Source organism: Lithobates pipiens, unplaced genomic scaffold, assembly GCF_037356315.1.
Source record: "Lithobates pipiens isolate NorthernLeopardFrog02 unplaced genomic scaffold, aLitPip1_a1.2 Scaffold_25, whole genome shotgun sequence".
In the NCBI taxonomy this organism is placed as follows: domain Eukaryota; kingdom Metazoa; phylum Chordata; class Amphibia; order Anura; family Ranidae; genus Lithobates; species Lithobates pipiens.
In genome coordinates this window covers 236,607,248-236,634,747 of record NW_027507787.1, presented here as the reverse complement: position 1 = coordinate 236,634,747, position 27,500 = coordinate 236,607,248, and the positions used below count along the sequence as shown (strand labels likewise).

The following is a 27,500-nucleotide window of genomic DNA, read 5'->3' as shown; positions in this document are numbered from 1 at the left end:
ACATAAAGCCATGTGACACCGCCCCTTGTCCCTATATAAGTGGCCGCGCATTACAGGTGAATGGGTAGGGGTACATTGTACCCCATACTCATTCACATAGGGTGGGGGGCCGGTATCCGGGGGCCCCCTTATTAAAGGGGGCTCCCGGATTCCGATAAGCCCCCCGCCCGCAGACCCCGACAACCAACGGCCAGGGTTGTCGGGAAGAGGCCCTTGTCCTCATCAACATGGGGACAAGGTGCTTTGGGGTGGGGGGGGCGCGCGCCCCCCCTTCCCCAAGGCACCCCCGCATGTTGAGGGCAAGCGGCCTGGTACGGCTCAGGAGGGGGGGGCGCTCGCTCGCCCCCCTTTCCTGGCCGGCCGGGTAGCGTGCTCGGACAAGGGTCTGTTGTGGACTTGGGGGGGACCCCCTCGCCGATTTTTTTCGGCGTTGGGGTTCCCCTTTAAGTCCACACCAGGCAGCGGGGCCAGCGACGTCTCCTTCGTGGGCCCCGCCTACCTGGAGACGCGCTCGAAATGAGGGGACTTTCCTCCGCGTGTGTGGGCGAGTCCGTTCATTTCAAAAGTAGGGCGGATAGTACGGCGGACTTAGTACGCCGTATTAGTCCGCTCAAAAAGTGCCGTGTGTGGGCAAGTAGCCCGTTCGGAAATTCCGGCGTACTTTTCCGCCAGACTAAGTACGTCATACAGTTTGACCGTGTGTACGCGGCATTAGGATTACAGGGAAGGTTAGTGTTAGAAATAAATGGAGGGTTAGTTAAAGGATTACAGGGACGGTTAGTGTTGAGATTACGGGGGGGATGGGTTACAGGGACTGAAAATGTGAGAACCAAAATGACTGTTAGTGTTAGGATTACAATGAGTGTTAGGGTTATAGGGATGGTTAGTGTGAGGGGTACAGGGAGGGTTGATGCTAAAGTTAATGTTACTAGGATTACAGGAAATTTTGAGTTGGGGTAATGGGAAGTTTAGTGTTGGGGTAATGGGAAGTTTTAGTGTGAGGGTTACAAGGAGGGTTGATGTTACGGCAAGTGTTAGGATTAATGGGGAGTTTAGTGTTGGGGTAAGGGGGAAGTTTAGTGTTGGGGTAAAGGGAAGTTTATTGTTGGGCTAAAGGGAAGTTTAGTGTTGGGGTAATGGGAGGTTTAGTGTTGGGGTAATGGGAAGTTTTAGTGTGAGGGTTACAAGGAGGGTTGATGTTACGGCAAGTGTTAGGATTACAGGAAAGGTTAGTGTTAGAGTTAGGATTAATGGGAAGTTTAGTGTTGGAGTAAAGGGAAGTTTGGTGTTGGGGTAAAGGGAAGTTTAGTGTTGGGGTAATGGGAAGTTTTAGTGTGAGGGTTACAAGGAGGGCTGATGTTAAGACAAGTGTTAGGATTACAGGAAAGGTTAGTGTTAGGATTAAAGGAAGTTTAGTGTTGGGGTACCAGTGAATGTGAGCAGACCTTGGGGATAAGCCATTATTATCAGCACCAGGAGCTCTTGCCCAAAAAAGCATCCAGCCTGTATCTGGCAGTGCTTGGAAGGAAATACGTCACAGTGGTATAAAAAAGTGACCCGTGTACAGTATATATAAAGTGACCCGTGTACAGTATATATAAAGTGACCCGTGTACAGTATATATAAAGTGACCCGTGTACAGTATATATAAAGTGACCCGTGTACAGTATATATATATAAAGTGACCCGTGTACAGTATATATAAAGTGACCCGTGTACAGTATATATATATATATATATAAAGTGACCCGAGTACAGTATATATATAAAGTGACCCGTGTACAGTATATATAAAGTGACCCGTGTACAGTATATATATATATATATATATATATATATATATATAGTGACCCGAGTACAGTATATATATATATAGTGACCCGAGTACAGTATATATATATATATATATATATATAAAGTGACCCGTGTACAGTATATATATAAAGTGACCCGAGTACAGTATATATATATATATAAAGTGACCCGTGTACAGTATATATAAAGTGACCCGAGTACAGTATAAAGTGACCCGTGTACAGTATATATAAAGTGACCCGTGTACAGTATATATATATATATATAAAGTGACCCGTGTACAGTATATATATAAAGTGACCCGTGTACAGTATATATATAAAGTGACCCGAGTACAGTATATATATAAAGTGACCCGTGTACAGTATGTATAAAGTGACCCTTGTACAGTATAAAGTGACCCGTGTACAGTATATATAAAGTGACCCGTGTACAGTATATATATATATATATATATAAAGTGACCCGAGTACAGTATATATATATATATATATAGTGACCCGTGTACAGTATATATATAAAGTGACCCGAGTACAGTATATATATAAAGTGACCCGTGTATAGTATATATAAAGTGACCCGAGTACAGTATAAAGTGACCCGTGTACAGTATATATAAAGTGACCCGTGTACAGTATATATAAAGTGACCCGAGTACAGTATATATAAAGTGACCCGTGTACAGTAGGCACATCCACCGATTAAGAGGGAGAAAATAAGAAAAGAGAACAGAGGGAAGTGCCGTTCCCATCCAGCCAATGAGAAGTCAGCCCAGTACAAAGTGGATTTTGGCGGGTTGCTGTTGGCGCTGCGCTTTGTACTTGGCATTTGCATTATTCTTTTTATTATTAATCCTGGTAATCTCGGTGCTCCCATGGTGCATAAAACGTACTCCCTTCCTGCACACACATTATGTTTGCTTTGGTATCGATGTTTTCCGGATCCTTGTACAATTATTGGATCTGGTTTGACGAAGAGAGATTTTTTTATTTATTTTTTCCCTTCACAAGTCGAAAAGTGATTTTGTTTTTTCTCCACTTTTGTTTGATAATATCTCCTTATCTTTCCTCGTGATGTAAGTTTCACTTCAACCGAGATTTATTTTTTGTTCTACAAATACTTTGCAGCATTAAAACCTCCATAAACCTTCAGGACTGCGGGGCACCTTGTCGGGAAGCTGTGGAAGGAATCTGGCCCGTTTCCATCCTGCTTATTTATACAACATGCTGGTAGCTGCCAGCTGGCAGAACTTGGAATTTGTAACCGTTTATATTTTTATTTATCTTATTTTATTTTATTTTTTGTTTTTCAATACTTGGAACATCTGTTTGGAACCTCCATTTATATTTTTATTTATCATATTTTTTTTTTTACAATACTTGGAATATCCGTTTGCAACGTCCAATTGGAACGTTCGTTTATATATTTTATTTATCTTTATTTTTCAATACTTGGAATGTCCGTTGGAAACCTCCATTTATATTTTTATTTATCATATTTTATTTATTTATTTTTGTTTTTCAGTACTTGGAACATCCATTTGCAACTTCCAATTGGAACGTTCCTTTATATTTTTATTTATCTTTATTTATTTTTATTTATTTTTATTTTTTTTCAATATTTGGAATGTCCGTTTGGAACCTCCATTTCTATTTTTATCTTATTTTATTTTATTTTATTTTATTTTTTTTGTTTTTCAATACTTGGAACGTCCGTTTTGGAATCTCCATTTATATTTTTATTTATCTTATTTTATTTTTTGATTTTTTTTTGATTTTCAATACTTGGAACGTCTGTTTGCAATGCCCAATTGGACTGTTCGTTTATATTTTATTTTATTTTTTTTGTTTTTCAATACTTGGAACGTCCGTTTTGGAATCTCCATTTATATTTTTATTTATCTTATTTTATTTTTTGATTTTTTTTTGATTTTCAATACTTGGAACGTCTGTTTGCAATGCCCAATTGGACTGTTCGTTTATATTTTATTTTATTTTTTTTGTTTTTCAATACTTGGAACGTCCGTTTTGGAATCTCCATTTATATTTTTATTTATCTTATTTTATTTTTTGATTTTTTTTTTGATTTTCAATACTTGGAACGTCTGTTTGCAATTCCCAATTGGATTGTTCGTTTATATTTTTATTTATCTTTTATCTATTTTTTTTGTTTTTCAATACTTGGAACGTCCGTTTTGGAACCTCTATTTATATTTTTATTTATCATATTTTATTTTATTTTTATTTTTTTTACAATACTTGGAACGTCCATTTGCAACGTCCAATTGGAACGTTCGTTTATATTTTTATTTAACTTTATTTTATTTTTTATTTTTTGTTTTTCAATACTTGGACCGTCTGTTTGGAACCTCCATTTATATTTTTATCATATTTATCTTAATTTTTATTTGTTTTTCAATACTTGGAACGTCTGTTTGCAATGTCCAATTGGAACGTTTGTTTATATTTTTATTTATCTTTTATTTATTTTTTTGTTTTTCAACACTTGGAACGTCAGTTTGGAACCTCCATTTATATTTTTATTTATCTTATTTTATTTTATTTTTTTGTTTTTCAATACTTGGAACATCCATTTGCAACATCCAATTGGAGCGTTTGTTTATATTTTTATTTATTTTTATTATTATTATTATTATATTACTTAACTTATATCTAAACCAAAATGCAAAAAAATAATTTATTGCAGCTTACCAAATCTTAGATGTGGTGGCTGCATTTTATTATATTTTTTTAAGATTTTTTTTTTAAAGGTCTCCCAACCCCCCCCCCCCCCCCCCCCCTTTATTTTCACCTGGTGATCCTGCCAGTAACCTTTGTTATTTTTCAACTTACTTCAACAACAAAAAATAGCACTTGTCTTTTAGAGGATTGACACCAACCATTTAACCAAGCTAATATTAGAATGCCTGCACAATGTTAATTAGCAACAAGCTCAGGGGCAGCTGCACTCCCTCGATGCAAACCATTTAACACTGACATGGGGTGCTTAAAATGATGAGCTTTTAGTCATTTATGTAAAACTTCATCCCAAAAGGAAAAAAAATATTAGACATGTGTAATTCGCTTTGTTCCGAATTAGTTTTTGTTTTTTTTTGACAAATTCATTAATTCGGAAACATCCAAAACGAACAAAAAAACATTTAACAAGTTTTTTCGAATACTCGTCAATTGGAATATTCATAAATTTGTAACTTCCTAAATTTGGACATTTGAACATTCATATATTCGAAAATTTGAAATTCGGAAATCTGAACATTCTAAAATCCGAAAACCCGAAAATTTTAAAATCTGAAATAATAACTAACTATTAAATTATACGTATTGAAATATCCTTTCAAATTCATACATTTGTCAATTCTAAAATCCAAAAATTTAACAGTAAATCTGAAAATTCGGAAGAATGAAAATCTGAAAATTCTACATAATAAAATAACTATTACATTATAGCTTTTGGAATTTCCTTTCAAATTTGGCTGTTGGTGAACATAAGAAATACAAATTTATCCGAAGTTCCGAATTATCCAAAATAACGAATGTTGTATCTAAACGAATGGAACATAACAAATTAATAACAATAACTTTTTATTATTATTTATTATTAATTTGTTCCGTTCCATTTGTTTAGATGCGGCATTCGTTATTTCAGATAATTAGTAACTTTGGATAAATTCATATATTCGTTGCATTCAAATTTGAAAGGAAATTTTAATACCTATAATTTAATAGTTAGAACGAAAATCCGAAAATTCTAAATAATAAACGAACTGTTAAATTATAGGTATTGGAATTTCCTTTCAAATTTGGCTGTTAGTGAATGAAACGAATTGATCCAAACTTACAAATTATGCAAAATCACGAACGCTGCATCTAAACAAATGTAACCAAACAAATTAATAATAATAAATAATAATAGTTTTTTATTATTATTAATTTGTTACGTTCCATTTGTTTAGATGCGCATTTGTTGTTTCGGATAATTTGTAACTTCGGATGAATTTGTATTCGTTACGTCCGCTAACAGCAAAATTTAAAAGGAAATTCCAATACCTATAATTTAATAGTTAGAACGAAAATCCGAACAATTCTAAATATTAAACTAACTATTAAATTATAGGTATTGTAGACTAAATAACAAGATGCTACAGAGAAAAGGCAATATATCACAATGCAGTACCACTTGTGGGCTCTCCGTGTGAAAAGTCTGAATTTAACTTGAATTTAGGCAAAAAAAAAAAAAAAATTATATATATATATATATATATATATATATATATATATATATATATATATATATATATATATATATATATATATATATATATATATAATGTATGTATGTGTGTGTGTGTGTGTGTGTGTGTGTATGTATATATGTATGTGTGTATATATATATATATATATGAGAGAGAGAGATCTCTATAATCTCACATAAAGGAACCATAGAGACATGAACTCTCTTCTGCCGGCTAGTTGGGGCCCATACGTTGGTGCACTACAGAAATGTAGTCACTTTGTGAGGAAGTGGAATTACCCCAAGGAATGGTGAACTAGCAGCAGAATTTCCTTTTAACAGATGAGGGTGATGTAGAGAGTCACCTAAGGGCCGGTTCACACAGCAGGCGAGGCGAGGCGTCTCCGACTTGCCTCGCCGCGACCTGCGGCGACCTCAGCGGCGACTTGCAGATGACTTCTGTATAGAAGTCAATGCAAGTCGCCCCGAGGTCGCCCAAAAGTAGTACAGGAACCTTTTTTCTGAGTCGGAGCGACTCGAGTCGCTCCTCTCAGAACGGTTCCATTGTACAGAACGGGGGCGACTTGCGGGAGCGAGGCGAGGCGACACGACTCGCCTCGCCTCGCTCCCGCAAGTCGCCCCCGTTCTGTGTGAACCGGCCCTCAAAGTGATTGTAAAGTCTTGTTTAAAAAAATAAATAAATAAACCTGTTATACTTTCCTGCTTTGTTGCAGTTGGTTTTGCACAGAGCAGCCTGGATCCTCCTCTTCTCGGGTCCCTCTTTGTTGCTTCTGGCCCCGCCCTCCTATTGATTGCACCCTCAGCCAGCAGCTCACTATGGGGGCACCCAAGCCCAGTCACAGCTCCTTGTATCTATTGATACACAGAGCCCCAACCCGGCTCAACCCCCTCCCCCCCCCATTGACTAACTGACTTTGACAGCCGCGGGAGCCAATGGGGCCGCTGCTGTGTCTCGGCCAATCAGGAGGAGAGTCCCGGATGGCTAAGACGCTCGTAGACGTTGCTGGAGAGAGATGGACCTCAGGTAAGTAATTAGGGGGTGCTAGGGGGCTGTTACACACAGAAGTTTTTTTTTTATCTTAATGCATAGAATGCACAGCAGGGCAAAGCGAAGATCTTCCTGTTGAGGGACCCCCTTTGTCCACCGGGGATGTGGCTGGAAAGATGATGTTGACCTGGACCATCCTCCCGCAGGCACCGCTAACCTGCCTTCTCAGGATGCTCCACTTTCTGGCAACCCTCCTGCTCATCCTGATTCAACCTGGGCCTACGCGGATCCACTTGGCTCTCTCCCTTACTTCTGGACTCCCCTCCTGTTGTTGGGCTTTCCCTTTTTAAATGCTTACGTCCCTTTACAACTTCTCTTGGGCTGTGTAGTTTAGTCTCTGCTAAGCAGGATTACCCAGCACTCCTGTATTGGGTCTTGTGATAAAATTGCAGAACACTGCCATCTTGTGGTCAAATAAAGTTCTGCATACAGTAACAATGCACAGTGTTACATAACATATTTTTATATATATATATATATATATATATATATATAATTTTTCATTTGAGCTGTTCTTGGATTTAGAGTTTGTTTCAGTCTTGTGATCCAGGCACCCCTGCAACATTTTTTTTTCTGCCTCATCTGGGATTTTCTTAAAGACTACACTACAATGAAGAATTACAACCTGGTCAAGGGCTTGTCTAAGCTTCTGATTGGATAGTGAAGGAGCAGCAGCCCACAGTGTTAGAATGACAGCAATACCCAAAGCAAATGAGCCCTGATTGGCTTCAGAGCTCTACCCCATCCCCCCCCCCCCCCAGGGGTGTCAGCAGGCCATACCAAGATATATAGTTCAGTGCTTATTTATTTATTTATTTATTTAAATCAATACGTAATTATGTAATTGGATTATATGCTGCTTTTGACACCTGCTGGGAATTCAGCTTTAATCTGTGTGTTTTGTTTCCTATGGTTTGTCTTATCTGGATAGGGCAGGCTGGGCTTGGTTTCCCTTTATAGCAGAGACTCTCCCCTGCTATTAACGGTCCCCTGACCCTGCACATACCCCCCCCCCCCCCCCTCAGCTGGAGCCAGCAGTCTTCCCGGCTGAGTGTTCTGCAATCTGAGTTAACTGTACTGAGGGCGAGCTCTATACCAGACAACTCCAGTAGTTCCATGATTATTTGATATGATTATGGTAAGAACTATTATTATAGGACCTCTAGAGTGAGTCATTTCTGTATTGCTTTCTTGTAGCTTTCATTTTTGCAATACATTAGTAAAGCAGAAACAGAAATGACAATCCAGGCGAAGGTCTAGGGAAGGAATCGTGGGGTGGCTAGATGGGCAAGTTTTAAAAAGATGTAGATTAAGACTGCCTTTACATATAGTCTTATATCCTGTATCCCCCCTCTCTACAAATATTTCTTTCTTCCGTTATCACTCTTCCCTAACACATAGTCCTACCTTCCATCATCACTCTTCCCTAACACATAGTCCTACCTTCCATCATCACTCTTCCCTAACACATAGTCCTATCTTCCATCATCGCTCTTCCCTAACATATTGTCCTACCTTCCACCATCACTCACTCCGGACACATAGTTGTATAATCTAGCATCCATCTCCATCTACACATAGTCCTATCTTCCATCTCTCTCTCTCCATCTGTACATCGTCCTATCTTCTAGTCTCTCTCTCTCTCCATCTACACACAGTCCTATCTTCCATCTCTCTCTCCATCCGTAAATAGTCCTATCTTCTAGTCTCTCTCTCTCCATCTATATATAGTCATATTGGCTAGTCTCTCTCTCTCCATCAATACATAGTCCTATATTCCAGTCTTTCTCTCCATCCATACATAGTCCTATCTTCCAGTCTTTCTCTCCATCCATACATAGTCCTATCTTCTAGTCTCTCTCTCCATCCATACATAGTCCTATCTTCTAGTCTCTCTCTCCATCCATACATAGTCCTATCTTCTAGTCTCTCTCTCCATCCATACATAGTCATATCTTCTAGTCTCTCTCTCCATCCATACATAGTCCTATCTTCTAGTCTCTCTCTCCATCCATATATAGTCCTATCTTCTAGTCTCTCTCTCCATCCATACATAGTCCTATCTTCTAGTCTCTCTCTCCATCCATACATAGTCCTATCTTCTAGTCTCTCTCTCCATCCATACATAGTCCTATCTTCTAGTCTCTCTCTCCATCCATACATAGTCCTATCTTCCATCTCTCTCTCCAGTTACACATAGTCCTATCTTCCAGTCTCTCTCTCCATCCATACAGAGTCTTACATCTTCCATCGCTCTCACTCTCTCTCTCTCTCCATCTACACATTGGAGTTTATTTACTAAAGCCGGCAAAATCAGTCTCACTTCTACAGGGAAACCAATCAGCTTCTAACCTCAACTTGTTTAATTAAGTTTTGGCAATAAAACCTGAAAGCTGATTTTGCTCTCTCCAGCTTTAGTAAATGAACCCCATAGTCCTATCTTCCAGTCTCTCTCCTTCCATCTACACATAGTTCTATCTTCCATCTCTCTCTCCATCCATACATAAGACTATCTTCAAGTCTCTCTCTCCATCCATACATAGTCCTATCTTCTAGTCTCTCTCTCCATCCATACATAGTCATATCTTCTAGTCTCTCTCTCCATCCATACATAGTCCTATCTTCTAGTCTCTCTCTCCATCCATACATAGTCCTATCTTCTAGTCTCTCTCTCCATCCATACATAGTCCTATCTTCTAGTCTCTCTCTCCATCCATACATAGTCATATCTTCTAGTCTCTCTCTCCATCCATACATAGTCCTATCTTCTAGTCTCTCTCTCCATCCATACATAGTCCTATCTTCTAGTCTCTCTCTCCATCCATACATAGTCCTATCTTCTAGTCTCTCTCTCCATCCATACATAGTCCTATCTTCTAGTCTCTCTCTCCATCCATATATAGTCCTATCTTCTAGTCTCTCACTCCATCCATACATAGTCCTATCTTCTAGTCTCTCTCTCCATCCATACATAGTCCTATCTTCTAGTTTCTCTCTCCATCCATACATAGTCCTATCTTCTAGTCTCTCTCTCCATCCATACATAGTCCTATCTTCTAGTCTCTCTCTCCATCCATACATAGTCCTATCTTCTAGTCTCTCTCTCCATCCATATATAGTCCTATCTTCTAGTCTCTCTCTCCATCCATACATAGTCCTATCTTCTAGTCTCTCTCTCCATCCATACATAGTCCTATCTTCTAGTCTCTCTCTCCATCCATACATAGTCCTATCTTCTAGTCTCTCTCTCCATCCATACATAGTCCTATCTTCTAGTCTCTCTCTCCATCCATACATAGTCATATCTTCTAGTCTCTCTCTCCATCCATACATAGTCCTATCTTCTAGTCTCTCTCTCCATCCATACATAGTCCTATCTTCTAGTCTCTCTCTCCATCCATACATAGTCCTATCTTCTAGTCTCTCTCTCCATCCATACATAGTCCTATCTTCTAGTCTCTCTCTCCATCCATATATAGTCCTATCTTCTAGTCTCTCACTCCATCCATACATAGTCCTATCTTCTAGTCTCTCTCTCCATCCATACATAGTCCTATCTTCTAGTTTCTCTCTCCATCCATACATAGTCCTATCTTCTAGTCTCTCTCTCCATCCATACATAGTCCTATCTTCTAGTCTCTCTCTCCATCCATACATAGTCCTATCTTCTAGTCTCTCTCTCCATCCATATATAGTCCTATCTTCTAGTCTCTCTCTCCATCCATACATAGTCCTATCTTCTAGTCTCTCTCTCCATCCATACATAGTCCTATCTTCTAGTCTCTCTCTCCATCCATACATAGTCCTATCTTCTAGTTTCTCTCTCCATCCATACATAGTCCTATCTTCTAGTCTCTCTCTCCATCCATACATAGTCCTATCTTCTAGTCTCTCTCTCCATCCATACATAGTCCTATCTTCCATCTCTCTCTCCAGTTACACATAGTCCTATCTTCCATCCATACAGAGTCTTACATCTTCCATCGCTCTCTCTCTCTCTCCATCTACATATTGGAGTTTATTTACTAAAGCCGGCAAAATCAGTCTCACTTCTACAGGGAAACCAATCAGCTTCTAACCTCAACTTGTTCAATTTAAGTTTTGGCAATAAAACCTGAAAGCTGATTTTGCTCTCTCCAGCTTTAGTAAATGAACCCCATAGTCCTATCTTCCAGTCTCTCTCCTTCCATCTACACATAGTTCTATCTTCCATCTCTCTCTCTCTCTCCATCCATACATAAGACTATCTTCTAGTCTCTCTCTCCATCCATACATAGTCCTATCTTCCAGTCTCGCTCTTTATCCATACATAGTCCTATCATCCATCTCTCACCAGCTACACATAGTCCTATCATCCATCTCTCACCAGCTACACATAGTCCTATCATCCATCTCTCACCAGCTACACATAGTCCGATCATCCATCTCTCACCAGCTACACATAGTCCGATCATCCATCTCTCACCAGCTACACATAGTCCTATCATCCATCTCTCACCAGCTACACATAGTCCTATCTTCCAGTCTCTCTCTCCATCCATACAGAGTCTTACATCTTCCATCGCTCTCTCTCTCTCTCTCTCTCTCTCTCTCTCTCCATCTACACATTGGGGTTTATTTACTAAAGCCGGAGACTGCAAAATCAGTCTCACTTCTGCAGGAAACCAATCAGCTTCTAACCTCAACTTGTTCAATTAAGTTTTGGCAATAAAAACTGAAAGCTGATTTTGCACTCTCCAGCTTTAGTAAATGAACCCCGTAGTCCTATCTTCCAGTCTCTCTCCTTCCATCTACACATAGTCCTATCTTCTAATCTCTCTCTCCATCCATACATAGTCCTATCTTCCAGTCTCTCTCCTTCCATCTACACATAGTCCTATCTTCTAATCTCTCTCTCCATCCATACATAGTCCTATCTTCCATTCTCTCTCTCTCCATCTACACATAGTCCTATCTTCCAGCCTCCTTTTTCCATCTACACATAGTCCTATCTTCCATCTCTCTCTCCATCCGTAAATAGTCCTATCTTCTAGTCTCTCTCTCTCCATCTATATATAGTCATATTGGCTAGTCTCTCTCTCTCCATCCATACATAGTCCTATCTTCCAGTCTTTCTCTCCATCCATACATAGTCCTATCTTCCAGTCTTTCTCTCCATCCATACATAGTCCTATCATCTACCTCTCTCTCCAGCTACACATAGTCCTATCATCCATCTCTCTCTCCAGCTACACATAGTTCTATCATCCATCTCTCTCTCCAGCTACACATAGTCCTATCTTCCAGTCTCTCTCTCCATCCATACAGAGTCATATATCTTCCATCTCTCTCTCTCTCTCTCTCTCTCTCTCTCTCTCTCTCTCTCTCTCTCTCTCTCTCTCTCTCTCTCTCTCTCTTCCCCCCCCCTCCATCTACACGTTGGAGTTTATTTACTAAAGTCGGCAAAATCAGTCTCACTTCTGCAGGGAAACCAATCAGCTTCTAACCTCAACTTGTTCAATTAAGTTTTGGCAATAAAACCTGAAAGCTGATTTTGCACTCTCTAGCTTTAGTAAATGAACCCCATAGTCCTATCTTCCATCTCTCTCTCCATCCATACATAAGACTATCTTCTAGTCTCTCTCTCCATCCATACATAGTCCTATCTTCCAGTCTCTCTCTCTCTCTCCATCCATACATAGTCCTAACTTCCAGTCTCGCTCTTTATCCATACATAGTCCTATCTTCCATCTCTCTCTCCAGCTACACATAGTCCTATCTTCCAGTGTCGTTCTCTCCATTTACACATAGTCCTATCATCCATCTCTCACCAGCTACACATAGTCCTATCTTCCAGTCTCTCTCTCCATCCATACAGAGTCTTCCATCTTCCATCGCTCTCTCTCCCTCTCTCTCCATCTACACATTGGGGTTTATTTACTAAAGCCGGAGACTGCAAAATCAGTCTCACTTCTGCAGGAAACCAATCAGCTTCTAACCTCAACTTGTTCAATTAAGTTTTGGCAATAAAACCTGAAAGCTGATTTTGCTCTCTCCAGCTTTAGTAAATGAACCCCGTAGTCCTATCTTCCAGTCTCTCTCCTTCCATCTACACATAGTCCTATCTTCTAATCTCTCTCTCCCTCCATACATAGTCCTATCTTCCAGTCTCTCTCTCTCTCCATCCATACATAGTCCTATCTTCCAGTCTCTCTCCTTCCATCTACACATAGTCCTATCTTCTAATCTCTCTCTCCATCCATACATAGTCCTATCTTCCAGTCTCTCTCTCTCCATCTACACATAGTCCTATCTTCCAGCCTCCTTTTTCCATCTACACATAGCCCTATCTTCCAGTTTTATGTTCCCCTCTATACATAGTCTTGTCTTGCAATATCCCTTTTCTTCTTCACAGAGGTGTCAGGGTGGAGGGAGCAGAATTCATGTGAGAATCCCCAGACTTTTTTTTTTTCTTCTAGTGCCAACCAGTTTCCTTTCCTCTCCTCCACATTTCTGGTCTGAACAGCTCTAGACAGACACAGATTGGTACTACGACCTTCCACCACCCTCCTCCTCCACGTGGCGGTGTGCATAATTTCTGAGAAAGATAACCTGCCCTTCAAAGATATGAGCGCCTTCTTTTCCTAACCAGCATTCCTCAAACTTTTTCCACGCAATCAATCAAACAAGAATGATGACAATATTGCTTAACTCAGTAAAACACAGTGACTATGATTTTTTTGCACTGGTTTTCCAATCTTATCTTTTGGGGTGGAGGGGGGTGTTATGTCATGTGTATAGAACATATACTTTTATTTTGTCCACTGACCCACATACCCGCTGGCCAATTTTTACAGAGTATGCTAGGTTTTGTCATGAATGATAGAAAGATCAAAGGTTTGAATATTGTCAGACATCAGCCTGGACAGGGTGAAAGAGAGAGAGAGGTTTAGAGATAGAGGGTGTGAGAGAAAGATAGGGGTGAGAAAGGGATGTGAGGGGTTTGAGGAGTGTGAGGGGTGTGAGGTTGGGTGGGTGAAAGAGAGAGAGAGAGGTTTAGAGATAGAGGGGGTGAGAGAAAGAAAGGGACATGAGAGAGTGAGGGGTGTGAGAGTGTGTGAGAGAGAAGGTGGGTGGGTGAAAAAGAGAGATATAGAGATAGAGGGGGTGAGAGAGAGAGAGGTGAGTGGGGGGTGTGAGAGAGTGGGGGGCGTGAGAGTGTGTGAGAGAGAGAGAAGGTGGGTGGGTGAAAGAGAGAGATTTAGAGATAGAGGGGGTGAGAGAAAGAGAGGTGAGTGGGGGGCGTTAGAAAGCGGGGGAACGTGAGAGAGTGGGGGGACATGAGAAAGTGGGGGGTGTGAGAGAGTGGTGGGCATTAGAGAGTGGGGGGGCATGAGAGAGTGAGGGGTGTGAGAGTGTGTGAGAGAGAGAGAAGGTGGGTGGGTGAAAGAGAGAGATTTTGAGATAGAGGGGGTGAGAGAAAGAGAGGTGAGTGGGGGGGGGGGCGTGAGAGAGTGGGGGGGCGTGAGAGGGTGGGGGGCGTGAGAGAGTGAGGGGCATGAGTGGGTGAAAGAGAGAGGTTTAGAGAGAGGGGGTGAGAAAGGAGTGCGAGGGCTGGGTGAAAGAGAAAGAGAGGGGTGAGAGAGTGAGGGGTGTGAGAGCGTGGGTGAAAGAAAGAGAGAGAGGTTTAGATTATTGAATCTTCTGGAAGTGACTGTGTCCTCCATTAAGCAATGTGGTTCAGTCCTTCGACCCCTAAATTACTACAGAACACAGCAGTGATGCAGAGGTCAGAGGAAGGAACCACCATGTGTAGTGGTGGGGGGATTGGAGCATCCGACACTCCTGGAAGTGTCAAATCCTGAAGGGTCTGCCAGATGTTACAGTGCTGGAGTGGAGTGAAGGCAAGAGACATGGACCGCTGGAGAGGTCTATTGACAGGAAATTACTATATTTTGAGACTTGATTGGGTATTAAATGAAGTAAAAATAGAATACCCCCACCAACAATAGACCCCTCAGAATAAAATACCCCCCCACTAACAAAAGACCCCTTGCAACAAAATACCCCCCCAAGCAACAATAGATCCCCCTCCACCAACAATAGACCCCTCACCAAAAAAAAAACACAATCCAGCAACAATAGATCCACCACATCTAACCTACACCCAGATACAACAGATCTCCCAGCAGCCAGCAACAATAGACCCCCCTCTCTCAACAGTAGATCCCTTCCAGCAAACATTGGCTCTCCTCTCCTCACACTCTGTCAATGTGAGACGAGGAGAGCCGATTACCAGCATCTCTGTGTTTACATGTGACCGGCTGTGATTGGACACAGCCGATCACATGGTTAAAGTGGCGCAGACGCGGCTCTTTACACAGCTCGGGGTCGCGCCGTGTGGGCCCACCAGAGCGGCCATTCTGGGCCGCTGTCATATGACGGCATTCCAGAACAAGAGCTGCACCGCCCCGTCATTTGACAGTGGGCGGGCGGCAACAAGTTAAAACCTACAAAGGGGCTATGAGTGTCTTTCCATTGGCTCAAGGCCCTCCAATTACAAGAAATTTGATATGTATGTCACACTAAGGGCCTTGAAACAAGAGATTTCTCTCTTTATTATATATTATTTTACTTTGGTTTTCTTGCTTTCCACAGCTTGGTCTATGCCTTGTTACGTGATTACCAGATGTATGGCACTAGTACCATTATGTGTGTCATACTATACTGTACTTTACGACTATTTCAATCTTACATTGTTCATTGGTAATATAGTGGCTGCATCTGCAACTATGTTTACTGCTGTATACTTTCTCTTAAAACCAAATAATAAAAACTGCTTGGAAAAAAATAAATGGGGAAGCAATGAAAAGGGGGAGGGGGGTCTGTGATGCAAATGGGGATAATGTGATGTAAAGGGGTCTTTGATGTAAAAGAGGGGACTGTGATGCAAAAGGGGGAGGGCTGTGATGTAAAAAGATTTAGCTGTTCTGTAAATGGGGAAGCAATGAAAAGGGAGGGGGGCTGTGATGCAAATGGGAATAATGTGATGTAAAATGGGGGAACTGTAATGCAAAAGGGGGGAGGGCTGTGATGTAAAAATTATTTAGCTGTTATATAAATGGGGAAGCAATGAAAAGGGAGGGGGCTCTGTGATGCAAATGGGGATAATGTGATGTAAAGGGGTCTTTGATGTAAAAGGGGGAGGGCTGTGATGTAAAAAGATTTAGCTGTTATATAAATGGGGAAGCAACAAAAAGGGAGGGGGTCTGTGATGCAAATAGGGATAATGTGATGTAAAAGGGGGGGGGGCTGTGATGTAAAAAGTTCTAGCTGTTCTATAAATGGGGAAGCAATGAAAAGAGAGGGGGGCTGTGATGCAAATGGGAATAATGTGATGTAAAATGGGGGAACTGTGATGCAAAACCCAATAAAAACTGTCTGGAAAAAATAGATGGGGAAGCAATGAAAAGGGGGAGGGGTCTGTGATGCAAATGGAGATAATGTGATATGAAGGGGTCTTTGATGTAAAAGAGGGGACTGTGATGCAAAAGGGGGGAGGGCTGTGATGTAAAATGATTTAGCTGTTATATAAATGGGGAAGCAATGAAAAGGGAGGGTGCTCTGTGATGTAAATGGGGATAATGTGATGTAAAGGGGTCTTTGATGTAAAAGGGGAGAGGGCTGTGATGTAAAAAAGATTTAGCTGATATATAAATGGGGAAGCAATGAAAAGGGAGGAGGGCTTTGATGCAAATGTAAATAATGTGATGTAAAGGATGGGGGGGGGGGGAGTTATGTAAAACAATTGCGCTGTGATGTAAATGAGGGGCTGAGTAATAGAACAAACATTAGATCCAGACTTTTACTGGAACAAAATTTTACTTACTGGACCTCTGTGAATTTGAATTCAGTTCCCCTGTTCTAGAGCATTGTCAATAATGGGATGTCTGATTGGGAAGGCCAATGAACAGAACTTGAAATTCCAGTACTTCAAGGAACATGCATTCAGAGTATAAAGGAAAAAAATATTTCCCCCCTGCTGTTTGTTGATTTAATTGCTTGCATTGTTGCGGATTTACTTCCTTGTGAAAAGGAACTTTTTGTTATCTTTAAAGATCACAAAGAAAATAACTAAAGGCTTTTAGAGTTGGTAAAATAAATGTCGGGTTCACATTTACATCAAGACCCCGGCTAGTTCATTGTGTGCGCTCCATCTACCGCTATTACTTTGATGTATTCTATGAAGTGCACTTTGTTGCAGATCAATGCACATATTCACCAGCAACACCATGGATCATCAAGTGTTGTCCAAAACTTTTATTGCAGAGAGATCACATCGCAAAGGTACAAGAACAACGTTTCGGAGCCACGCATGCGTCAAAGGGGTCCTGTGCGGCTCCGAAACATTGCACGTGTACCTTTTTTGTCATGTGATCTCTCTACAATTCTTCTTCTTATTATTATTATACAGGATTTATATATTATATTATATCATATTACATCCACCCAGAATGAGAGCTGCACCACCCGCCGTCACTTGACGGTGGGCGGACGGCAAGTGGTTAAAGGATACAGAACCAAGTATAATTTTGTTGGGCTAAGTCATTTGTATGGAATTTGGTCATAATAACAAGAAAAGCAGTAAAAATAGATCCCCTGCAGCCGGTAACAATAGCCCCCCCCCCCCCCCACCCAAAGCAACAATAGATCCCCTCAACAACAATGGACCACCCGCAACTAAATTTCTCCCCTAGCTAAAACAGATCTCCCCACAGCCAGAGTCAATAGACTCTCCATCAGCCAGCAACAATAGACCCCTTCCCCAACAGTAGATCTCTTTCAGCAACAACTGACCCCCCCCCCCCTCCCAGCAATATAAGCAAGAGTAGGTCCCACACCAGCAACAATAGACCCCCCTGCAAAAATAGATTCCCTCCAGCTTATATAGATTCCCCATCAGCCAGCATCAATAGACAATGTAGCAGACCCCAGTACTCCTTCCCATTACATACATTTAGTGTTGGAGGTGCCAGAACTGCATTCCCCCCGTGTTCCCGCTGAAAATAGCCCTGAGTGTCCCCATCTTCTGGTGGCTCCTTCCAGCAGAATAATGCACCATGTCACAAAGCTCCAATCATCTCACCACTGGACAATGAGGCCACTGTACTCCAATGGCCTCCACACTCACCACATCTCATCCAATAGAGCGTCTTTGGGATGTGGTAGAATGCAAGATTGGCATCATGGATGTGAAGCCGACAAATCTGCAGCAACTTTGTGATGCCATCATGTCACTGTGGAGCAATATCTCTAAAGAATGTTTCCAACATCTTGTTCTATCTATGCCACCAAGAATGAAGGCAAAAGGGGGTCCAACCTGGTACTAGCAAGGGGGGACTTAATAATAATAATAAAGTGGCCGGTGAGGGTATACCACTGCATGAAATCTATTTTTGCATTCCAAGTTCTTCAGAAAAGCTTCACAGATCCATGCAAGCACAACACAAATGAGTGTATACACTGACCATTATTCATGATCCAATTAAGCTGCCTGGGGGGGGGGGGGGCCATGACCTGATAACAGTCTGAGGCCAAGGGTACAATTAACCCAGTTTTCTTAGCCGGCAATTTTGATGCAACAAGAAGTTTAAAAAATAAAGGAACACGGTATTCTGCTGGAAAGACCTTTTGACAACAAAACATAAAGGTCCTCCAGAAACAGTAAGCTAATAAAATGTAGAAAATACTATTTGGGGCTCCATATATATGTTTTCTATGTTGGTCCGGAAAGAGAGCTGAGGTTCTGAGGTTCAGTCATTGTTCAGACTTGCGCATCACATCTCAGTAAGAAAAAACATATCAAAGGGAAAGTCCCCAAAGCTGCAAAAGACTAATAAAACATATAGACCTACATGAGATTTTCCTGTGTGCATTGTAGAATGAGCAGAGCAGGAAATGACAAATAAAAACTGCAATCAGGGTGAATGAGGTTGTCAAGCTGTGCTGGTATCGGCTGAGAGGGGAACCGGAGTAACAGAGGAGAAGCAGACTTGTGCGTATACAGAGCAAAGTTTAAAGGAAATGAGAGACAATGGGGCTTATGCATGAAACTGGAGCAAAGACAAACAGAGGTCTTATATCAGGTAAACGGATACCTTTTATTTTTCGTTCAGTTGAAAAATCAAAGAATCAAATTTGGTTAATCTGGGTATTGTGCCATCTTTGTTCTAAGCAAGCCATTCAAAAGCCACTTGGCAAAGGCAGCAGTTCCAAGTTCAAAGGCTACTTGGCAAAAGCAGCAGTTCAATGGCCACTTGGCAAAGGCCACAGTTCCAAGTTCAAAGGCCACTTGGCAAAGGCCATAGTTCCAAGTTCAAAGGCCACTTGGCAAAGGCAGCAGCATGGCGACAATGATCTCTTTAGTTGTCCACCAATGCAAGGGGCATTTCCCCCATTGACCCTGATGAACTGATTTTCATCCTGGAAAGACCTGGAAATGATTTTAGGAGGGTTATCTAACATGTAGACTAAATCCCACCACACACACACTCCAAGCCACAGGTTCTGAGGGAAATTTAATGCAGATAAGTCACCAAGTGAGTTTAATTACCTTAATCAGCCACCGAACCTGTGTAATTCGTATGTGTTGGGTTTTAAAGTGGTTGTAAACCCTTACAAGCAACTAGATTAAGACTTACCTGTAGGTCCAAGAAATATCTCCTAAACCTACACGGTTTAGGAGATATTTGCCGAAAGACAGGCACCGCTGTCTACAAATGACAGCGGCGGAGCAGCGAGACCCACCGAGAAGATGGATGCGCCGGACTACAAGGGACAGCGGTGACTTCGCTGGCTCCTGTGTCAGGTAAGTGACACATAATTGACTACTATGCGATGCACAGTAGTCCATTATGCTTTCCCTTTGCAGGGAATGAAAGAGGAAGTAAACCCATCAGGGTTCACTTCCTCTTTAAATGGATGAGGTGGCAACCCTAGTTGATCGTCTGATGAGAGATTTGTCTATGGTGATCAGAGGGGCAGCAGCTTAGCGCCAAAACTGGAGCAAAGACAGACAGAGCAAACCTAGAGGTCTTATATCGGGTAAACGGACACCATCATCTTTCATTTAGTTGGACAATTAAACAAAGAATCAAATTGGTTTATATGGGTATTGCGCTATCTTTGTTCTAAGCCAACCATTCCCAACCATAGTTTCTTGGAACTCTTATGCCACGTACACACGACTGGACTTTTCGAGGGACTAGGTCCGACGGTCTTTCCGACAGACTTTCGGCGGAGTTCCGACGGACTTTCCGAATGAACAGACTTGGCCACACACAATCGCACCAAAGTCCGACGGATTCAAATGTGATGACGTACGACCGGACTAGAATAAGGACGTTCATAGCCAGTAGCCAATAGCTGCCCTAGTGTCAGTTTTTGTCTGTCGGACTAGCATACACACGAACGGATTTCTCGGTCCGGCGGAGTTCCGGTGGAAAAATTTAAAACATGTTCTATTTCTAAAGTCCGCCGGATTTTTGGCAAGCAAAGGTCCGATGGAGCCCACACACGATCGAACTGTCCGACGGATCTTTACTGTCAAAAAGTCTGGTCGTGTGTACGTGGCATTAGGCTTCCTCCAGAGGTTGCTAGAGGTTATTTGAGCTGTGAGTGTTGAACCTCTTATTTGATGGTTCCTGTGGAACACTACCCTTGCAGGAACCACTGTAGATGTACACAGGTTCTTTCTCTAATCAATGCAGGCCAGCCAGGCACATAGCTGTCATCCATCCATTCTGGTTCAATAAACAGTCTAGGGGTGTCTTCTTTGTAAATGTATTGCTGGTAAACTTGGAAGTGGGATCTAGGAATAAAGCAGGGTACTCCAAAATGAAACCTATTGCTAAGGGAGAGGACACCTTTATCTTGAGAGTAGCACAGGGAATCATGAAAGTGATATTAATCAGCTAGGACAGTCTATACTGGCACAGCATGGGGCCATGCACCAAAAATGTAGTGCAACGCTTTGAAGACTGAAGTAGCCCACCTTCACAGCAGGAGGTCATGAAAACTTCAGCACAAGAGAGGGCACTTTACTCACTGGCTACCAAAGCATAAACTGTCCATGACCATGGCCCCAAAGCAAAGGTCCAGCGTCCAGCTCGGGAGCCCAGTAGCCCCTGGAGCTCATGGATCCATTCCCTCACAGGGGAAAGACTGGTCTGGACTCCAGCCTATTTAACAGGAACCCATACACCATCTGGGCATACCTCCCCGGGAATTAGACAGGCAATACTAAATATTCAGGCCGGGTATTTAAGGTAGGAGGATTCAATCTCAAAGAAGCTTCTCAGGGGGAGGTAATCAAACTCCCAGCCTGTGAAGTCTTGAGCAGACCAAACTAAACAATTCTGGCTCCTGTGACTACAGCAGAAGCTGGGAGGGGGTGGACATGGCCTTTTGGCTTAGTTCACCCTCTCTCATGGGGTCCCCTTTCGGGGGAGCCCCACTGAGTACTTGGGAGGGTCTGTTTTCGGCAGACCCTGTAGAGAAAGGGGTCCGTCTGGTTTCAGCCAGATGGACAGAGTGTAAGTACCCTTATCCCCATCAGGAGCCTAACGCCCCGGGGGATTCAGGGCAAGGCCCGATTTTAGAGGGCTTGTGTACCCGTTGCACTTTTTTGTGTTTCACTCTTTGTGTGTGTGTGCACATTTGTTTGGCACGGGTGAAGTTTTTGAGTGTGTTTCACATGCCATGGGCTTTCAATAAAAAAAAAAAAAAAAAAAAAGCTCTGGTTTTTATGCTGCTTTGCCTGACATCCTGATGATAAAAAATATGTGTATTACAGTTTCCAAGAGACCTGTAGAGCACTACATGTTGTGTGATATGGTTATAAACACTTATGCCCTGTACACGCGAGTGGACTTTCCGGCAGAAAAGGCCCTACGGAATCATTCTGTCGGACATTCCGATCGTGTGTGGGCTTCATCTGACTTTTTCTTTCTAAAATTATGACGGACCGAGAAATAGAGCGTTTCAAATCTTTCCACCGGAACCAGTTCCTATCGAGAAAACCGCTCGTCTGTATGCTGTTCCGACGGACCAAAAACGACGCAAGAGCAACTATTGGCTACTGGCTATTGAACTTCCTTTTTCTAGGCCTGTCGTACGTAATCGTGTTCGAAACGATCGGACTTTGGTGTGATCGTGTGTTGGCAAGTCCGTTTTGGCAGAACTCTGTCCAAAGGTCCTTCGGAGTTCAGTCCGACGAGAAGTCCGCTCGAGTGTACGCGGCATTAGGACCGGTTGTGTTATCTGGGTCAGACAGTTGGTAGGGCAATAGCGGTTAGGATACAGTGGGCTTATAAGACTAGCCATATACTGATATGAAATAAGGTGCAAAAAAATGAAAATCTAACATTTCCTTTCCTATATGGTTTATACGATAGTGCAGATGGACACATTTCCTGCTGTGGCTCTTGTATTCTGACAGCCAGCACCAGTGACTGTCAGAGTACCCAAACGTCACCGTCATCTAATTGGTTGCAGCCATTGTTCGGCCAACAATTTTCTTCTCAGATTCTTCAATTTTTGGGTGGGAGGCTGCCACCCAGAAAGAGAATCTGAACCCGTTCATTAGACCGATTTTCTTGTTTCCAGGCCATTATACACTTTCAGAAGTTTTTGTTGTTTTAAATAGGAATTTGTGTAATTATCTATTAGTGTAGGTATTTTCCCCGTGCTGTTTGTTTGTTTGCATTGTAATTCTGTTGTGAGGCTCACATGTTGTAGCTGCGGGTTGTAGTGTCATGGCTGATTGATCTCCTATATGTCCACGACTTGCTATCCTATTCACCAGAAGGTCAGACAACTTCCTGTTCCTTTCTTCAAGCATGATAATCTCTCTTCCATATCTCTTCCAGCATGACGATCTCTCCATTAATTGTTCTGTCTGTGTCAGATCTAATTACTATGTAGCTCTCACCTCCAGAATACTAGAATGAGAGATCCAGGGATTGTGTGTGTGTGTGTGTGTGTGTGTGTGTGTTATATTACCAAAAGTATTGGGATGCCTGCCTTTACACAGACACACCCTTTGCAGCTATAACAGCTTCAACTCCTCTGGGAAGGCCGTCCACAAGGTTTAGGAGTGTGTTCTTCCAGAAACGCATTCACTGAAACTAAGGAGCTAAGCCCAACCCCTGAAAAGCAACCCCACACCATAACCCCCCCCCCCTGCACCAAATGATTGGGGGGCTTTGATTATCAGAGACCCCTTTACATCAGAGTTCCCCTTTACACCAGAGTCCACAGCATTCCCTATTACATCGGACCCCCCCCTTTTTAAATCAGGATTCTCCTTTACAATCCAGAGTTCACAGAGATCCTCCTTAACCACTTCCCGACCAGCGCACGACGATGTACGTCGACAGAATGGCACGGGCAGGCATATTGGCGTACATGTACGTCCAATCTTCAATGCCGCCCTGCCATCGGGAGCGCGCCGCCGGCGGCGCACTCCCGCACCGGTCGGGACCCCCGTGAGTCCGGTCGCAGGACCCGCGGACTCGATCGCCGTGGGCATACCCGCGATCGTCTCACGGGACAGCTGAATGGAGGAAATGCTGTGTAAACAGCATTTCTCCATTCTGCCTAGCAACTAGTGACGCTGATCTCTGCTCCATGTGATTGGAGCAGAGATCAGTGTTCACTAAATGAAAGCCTAACCCCCCCACAGTTAGTAACACACCCCTAGGAACACTTAACCCCTACACTGCCACCCACTGGTTAACCCCTTCACTGCCAGTGTCATTTACACAGGAATCGGTGCATTTATATAGCAGTGATTACTGTATAAATGACAATGGTCCCAAAAATGTGTCAAAAGTCCGATGGGTCCCCCACAATGTCGCAGTCACAATAAAAATCGCTGATCACCGCCATTACTAGTAAAAAAAAAAAAAACTTCCCCTATTTTGTAAACGCTATAACTTTTGCGCAAACCAATCAATAATCGCTTATTGCGAATTTTTTTTTTACCAAAAATATGTAGAAGAATACGTATCGGCCTAAACTGAGGGAAAAAAAATGTTTTTTTATATATTTTTGGGGGATATTTATTATAACAAAAAGTAAAAAATAATGCGTTTTTTTTTCAAAATTGTCGCTCTATTTTTGTTTATAGCGCAAAAAATAAAAACCGCAGGGGTGATCAAATACCACCAAAAGAAAGCTCTATTTGTGGGAAAAAAAGGACGTCAATTTTGTTTGGGAGCCACGTCGCACGACCGCGCAATTGTCAGTTAAAGCGACGCAGTGCCGAATCGCAAAAAGTGGTCTGGTCTTTGACCAGCAAAATGGTCCGGTCTGAAAGTGGTTAAAGTGTAAGTGGAAAGTCTACGGACTCTGATGTAAGGGGCGTTCTGCGGACTCTGATGTAAGGGGCGCTCTGCGGACTCTGATGTAAGGGGCGCTCTGCGGACTCTGATGTAAGGGGCGCTCTGCGGACTCTGATGTGAGGGGCGCTCTGCGGACTCTGATGTGAGGGGCGCTCTGCGGACTCTGATGTGAGGGGCGCTCTGCGGACTCTGATGTGAGGGGCGCTCTGCGGACTCTGATGTGAGGGGCGCTCTGAGGACTCTGATGTAAAGGGTGCTTTGGGTCCCCTGATTAAAGGGGATGGCTGGGAACTCCGATGTTAGGGGGGGCTCCTGGGAACCCTGTGGAATCAGATGTAAGGAGGGAACTCTGTGGACTCTGATGTAAGGGGGACTCTTGTGATTAAATCCATATGATTAGAAATGTTATTTCATCACAAATATTTGTATAGTAGTGTATGCTACAAAAAAAAAAAAAAATTGCCATGTCCCGATAAAGTCTTTGGGTTTGGCTTGAAGAAAAGTTGGCAACCCTGCCCGAGATGGTAAGAAGGGGGCCCACTTTGGGACCGTAATAAAGGGCTCCATGATGGGAGTAAAGGAGCCCCCCGATAAATCGGAAGGGCCCTGTGCTCGGAGGGAAGAGAAGAGCCCTTCATGGATTCTTGCACCGGGTCCCTGAAGGTTCTAGTTACGCCTCTGGATCCAATAAAAGGGCTCCTTAGGTTAATGTAACCGTCATTGCATTAGGTTGATGAAGGGTTCCTCAGGCTAATGGATCATCAAATTAGCTTGGTGAAGGAGTCCTTAGGTTAATGTGATCATCATATTAGCCTGGGGTTGTGATGTGTTTTAGTTTTCAAGTTTGAATAAAATTAGGTCTACTGAATAGGACGGGAGCTTATGGAAAAACCAATGGAAAATGATAAAGATCAGATTTGGTTTTAGAGCTTCTCATCCTGCCAAGTCTGCTGAAGCTCAATGGACAGTCCAACCAGATGGGAAGGCCGTTACCCAATGCCAATGGGCATCTTTAATAGAAGTTTGTGGAATGCTAACAACAAATAGCGGCTTCTTTTAATTGTTTTATGTGGAAGTCTCTGGCTGTGAGCAAGGAATGCTGGGGGGGGGGGGGGGGGGGGGGTGGAGGAGGGTCTTTCTCTCATTGTCTGCCTTTTGTAGAAGATGGTCTTTTGAGCAGACAGACTCCTGTTGCTGTCTCTAAACTCCGTAACACAATCTTGTGACCTGTTTTGTATCCATTGCTAAATATTGTACATTTTTTTTTTTTCTCACATTGCAGGAAATCCTCAAGCTTCTGGAAGGAGACCCCACCTACCCCTACTGCTGAAAACATTGAGTAAACTGTATTTTACATTAAAAGTAAAAAAAACTTTCAATGCAAAAGCTACTTAGAAGAAATCAGCTCTGAAACCCAACGAAGAACCCTGAAAATTCTACCAAGGTCACACATAGGCTTTTCCTATAGACTGGACCAACAACAATGGCGTCCCATCTGCACCGGTATGGGAAAGTTCTGTAGAGTGTAGTCAGCTGTAGGACCTCTCGGTGACTCTCTTTGGCCTTAGGGCAACTCCGGCTGAAGACTAAGGAACTGGTTCAACTGCATTTTTTTTTTTTTTTTTAAGAAGTCAAAATCACTCAGGTGTGGGCTGGGAATTTTGGAGACTTTATTTGTTCAGCGAGCACATAACATAAACTTTAGACCTTAGTTACCTCATCTTCTCAGGACATTAACTTCCTCTGGCAGTTTGTCTGGATCTCTACCGATATGGCATACCAGAATTTAAGCAACCCGGTTTACATTCCTGGACCTGCTGCAGAAACTGGAGGGATAAAGGTCTTCAGTGATATGGTCCACTCGTACTTGGACCTGGTGCAGCGAAATGCCTTTCCTCCGGGTAAGTAGATATGTTGTTGTTTATTATTATTATTATTATTATTTTAGTAAATCTGTGTTTGGAGAACATGGAGGCTACCATTGTTCTACCCAATATTGCCAGCTGCCCCTCTTGTCATGTTCATCCTTTTGCTTCGGTACTTAACCTAGAAGAAGATCCAGATTTTTGTTACCCCCCCCCCCCCCCAATACTTTTGCTTTCTACATACCTGGAAAACAATTTCAATACCGGGCACTTTCACCCTCTTCTTGGCCAGGCCAACTTTCAGCTTTCAATGCTGTCATATTTTTGAATGACAATTGCATGCTGTCATGTTCCACTGTACCCATACCAAATGTTTAACTTTTTTTTTTTTTCAGACAGATCTAGCTTTCTTTTGGTGGTATTTAATCGCCAACTGGGTTTTTATCTTTTGCTAATTGCTGTATTTATTGGCGTATAACGCGTACTTTTTCACCCTGAAAATCGCGAGCAAATAGCGTGTGCGTGTTTTACGGAGATGCTGCAATTTGGGCTGCCTAGGAGGGTACGGGGAGGGGGGCGGGACGAGCGCCGACAGATTACATACCGGGAGAATCTCCCGTTTACTCAGCGGCCCCTGTAATAGGAAGTCCCGTCTCCTGGGTCGGCATTGGACCAGTGTTCTGTCTATCATAGAACCCGGTCCAGGAGGCGGGACTTTGTATTAAAGAGGCAGCCGATTAAATAGGAGATTCTTTATGTATGTAATCTGACGGCGCTTGTCCCGCCCCCCTCTCTGTGCCCTCCGAGGCAGCAGTAATCTGAGTTGAGGCTGCAGATTTGCATTGATCAGGCTGCATTGATGGGCAAATGGTGAGGCTGCAGATGGTACTGATCAGGCTGCATTGATGGCAATGGTGAGGCTGCAGATGGGCATTGATCAGGCTGCATTGATGGGCAATGGTGAGGCTGTAGATGGGCATTGATCAGGCTGCAGATGGGCAACGCTGAAGCTGTAGATGGGCATTGATCAGGCTGCATTGATGGCAATGGTGAGGCTGTAGATGGGCATTGATCAGGCTGCATTGATAGGCAATGGTGAGGCTGTAGATGGACATT

General features: G+C 42.6%; 1 protein-coding gene across 1 annotated transcript in view; it reads left to right on the top strand.

Moving 5' to 3' along the window:
- LOC143929839 (prominin-1-like) overlaps positions 1-27,500 on the top strand; it is a 148,929-nt gene that overhangs the window by 49,785 nt on the left and 71,644 nt on the right. Inside the window, exon 2 of the mRNA XM_077453814.1 lies at positions 25,802-26,420. Within this exon, the coding sequence (XP_077309940.1) occupies positions 26,291-26,420 (130 nt within the window). The 5' untranslated portion in view covers positions 25,802-26,290. The remainder of the gene's footprint in view (positions 1-25,801; positions 26,421-27,500) is intronic.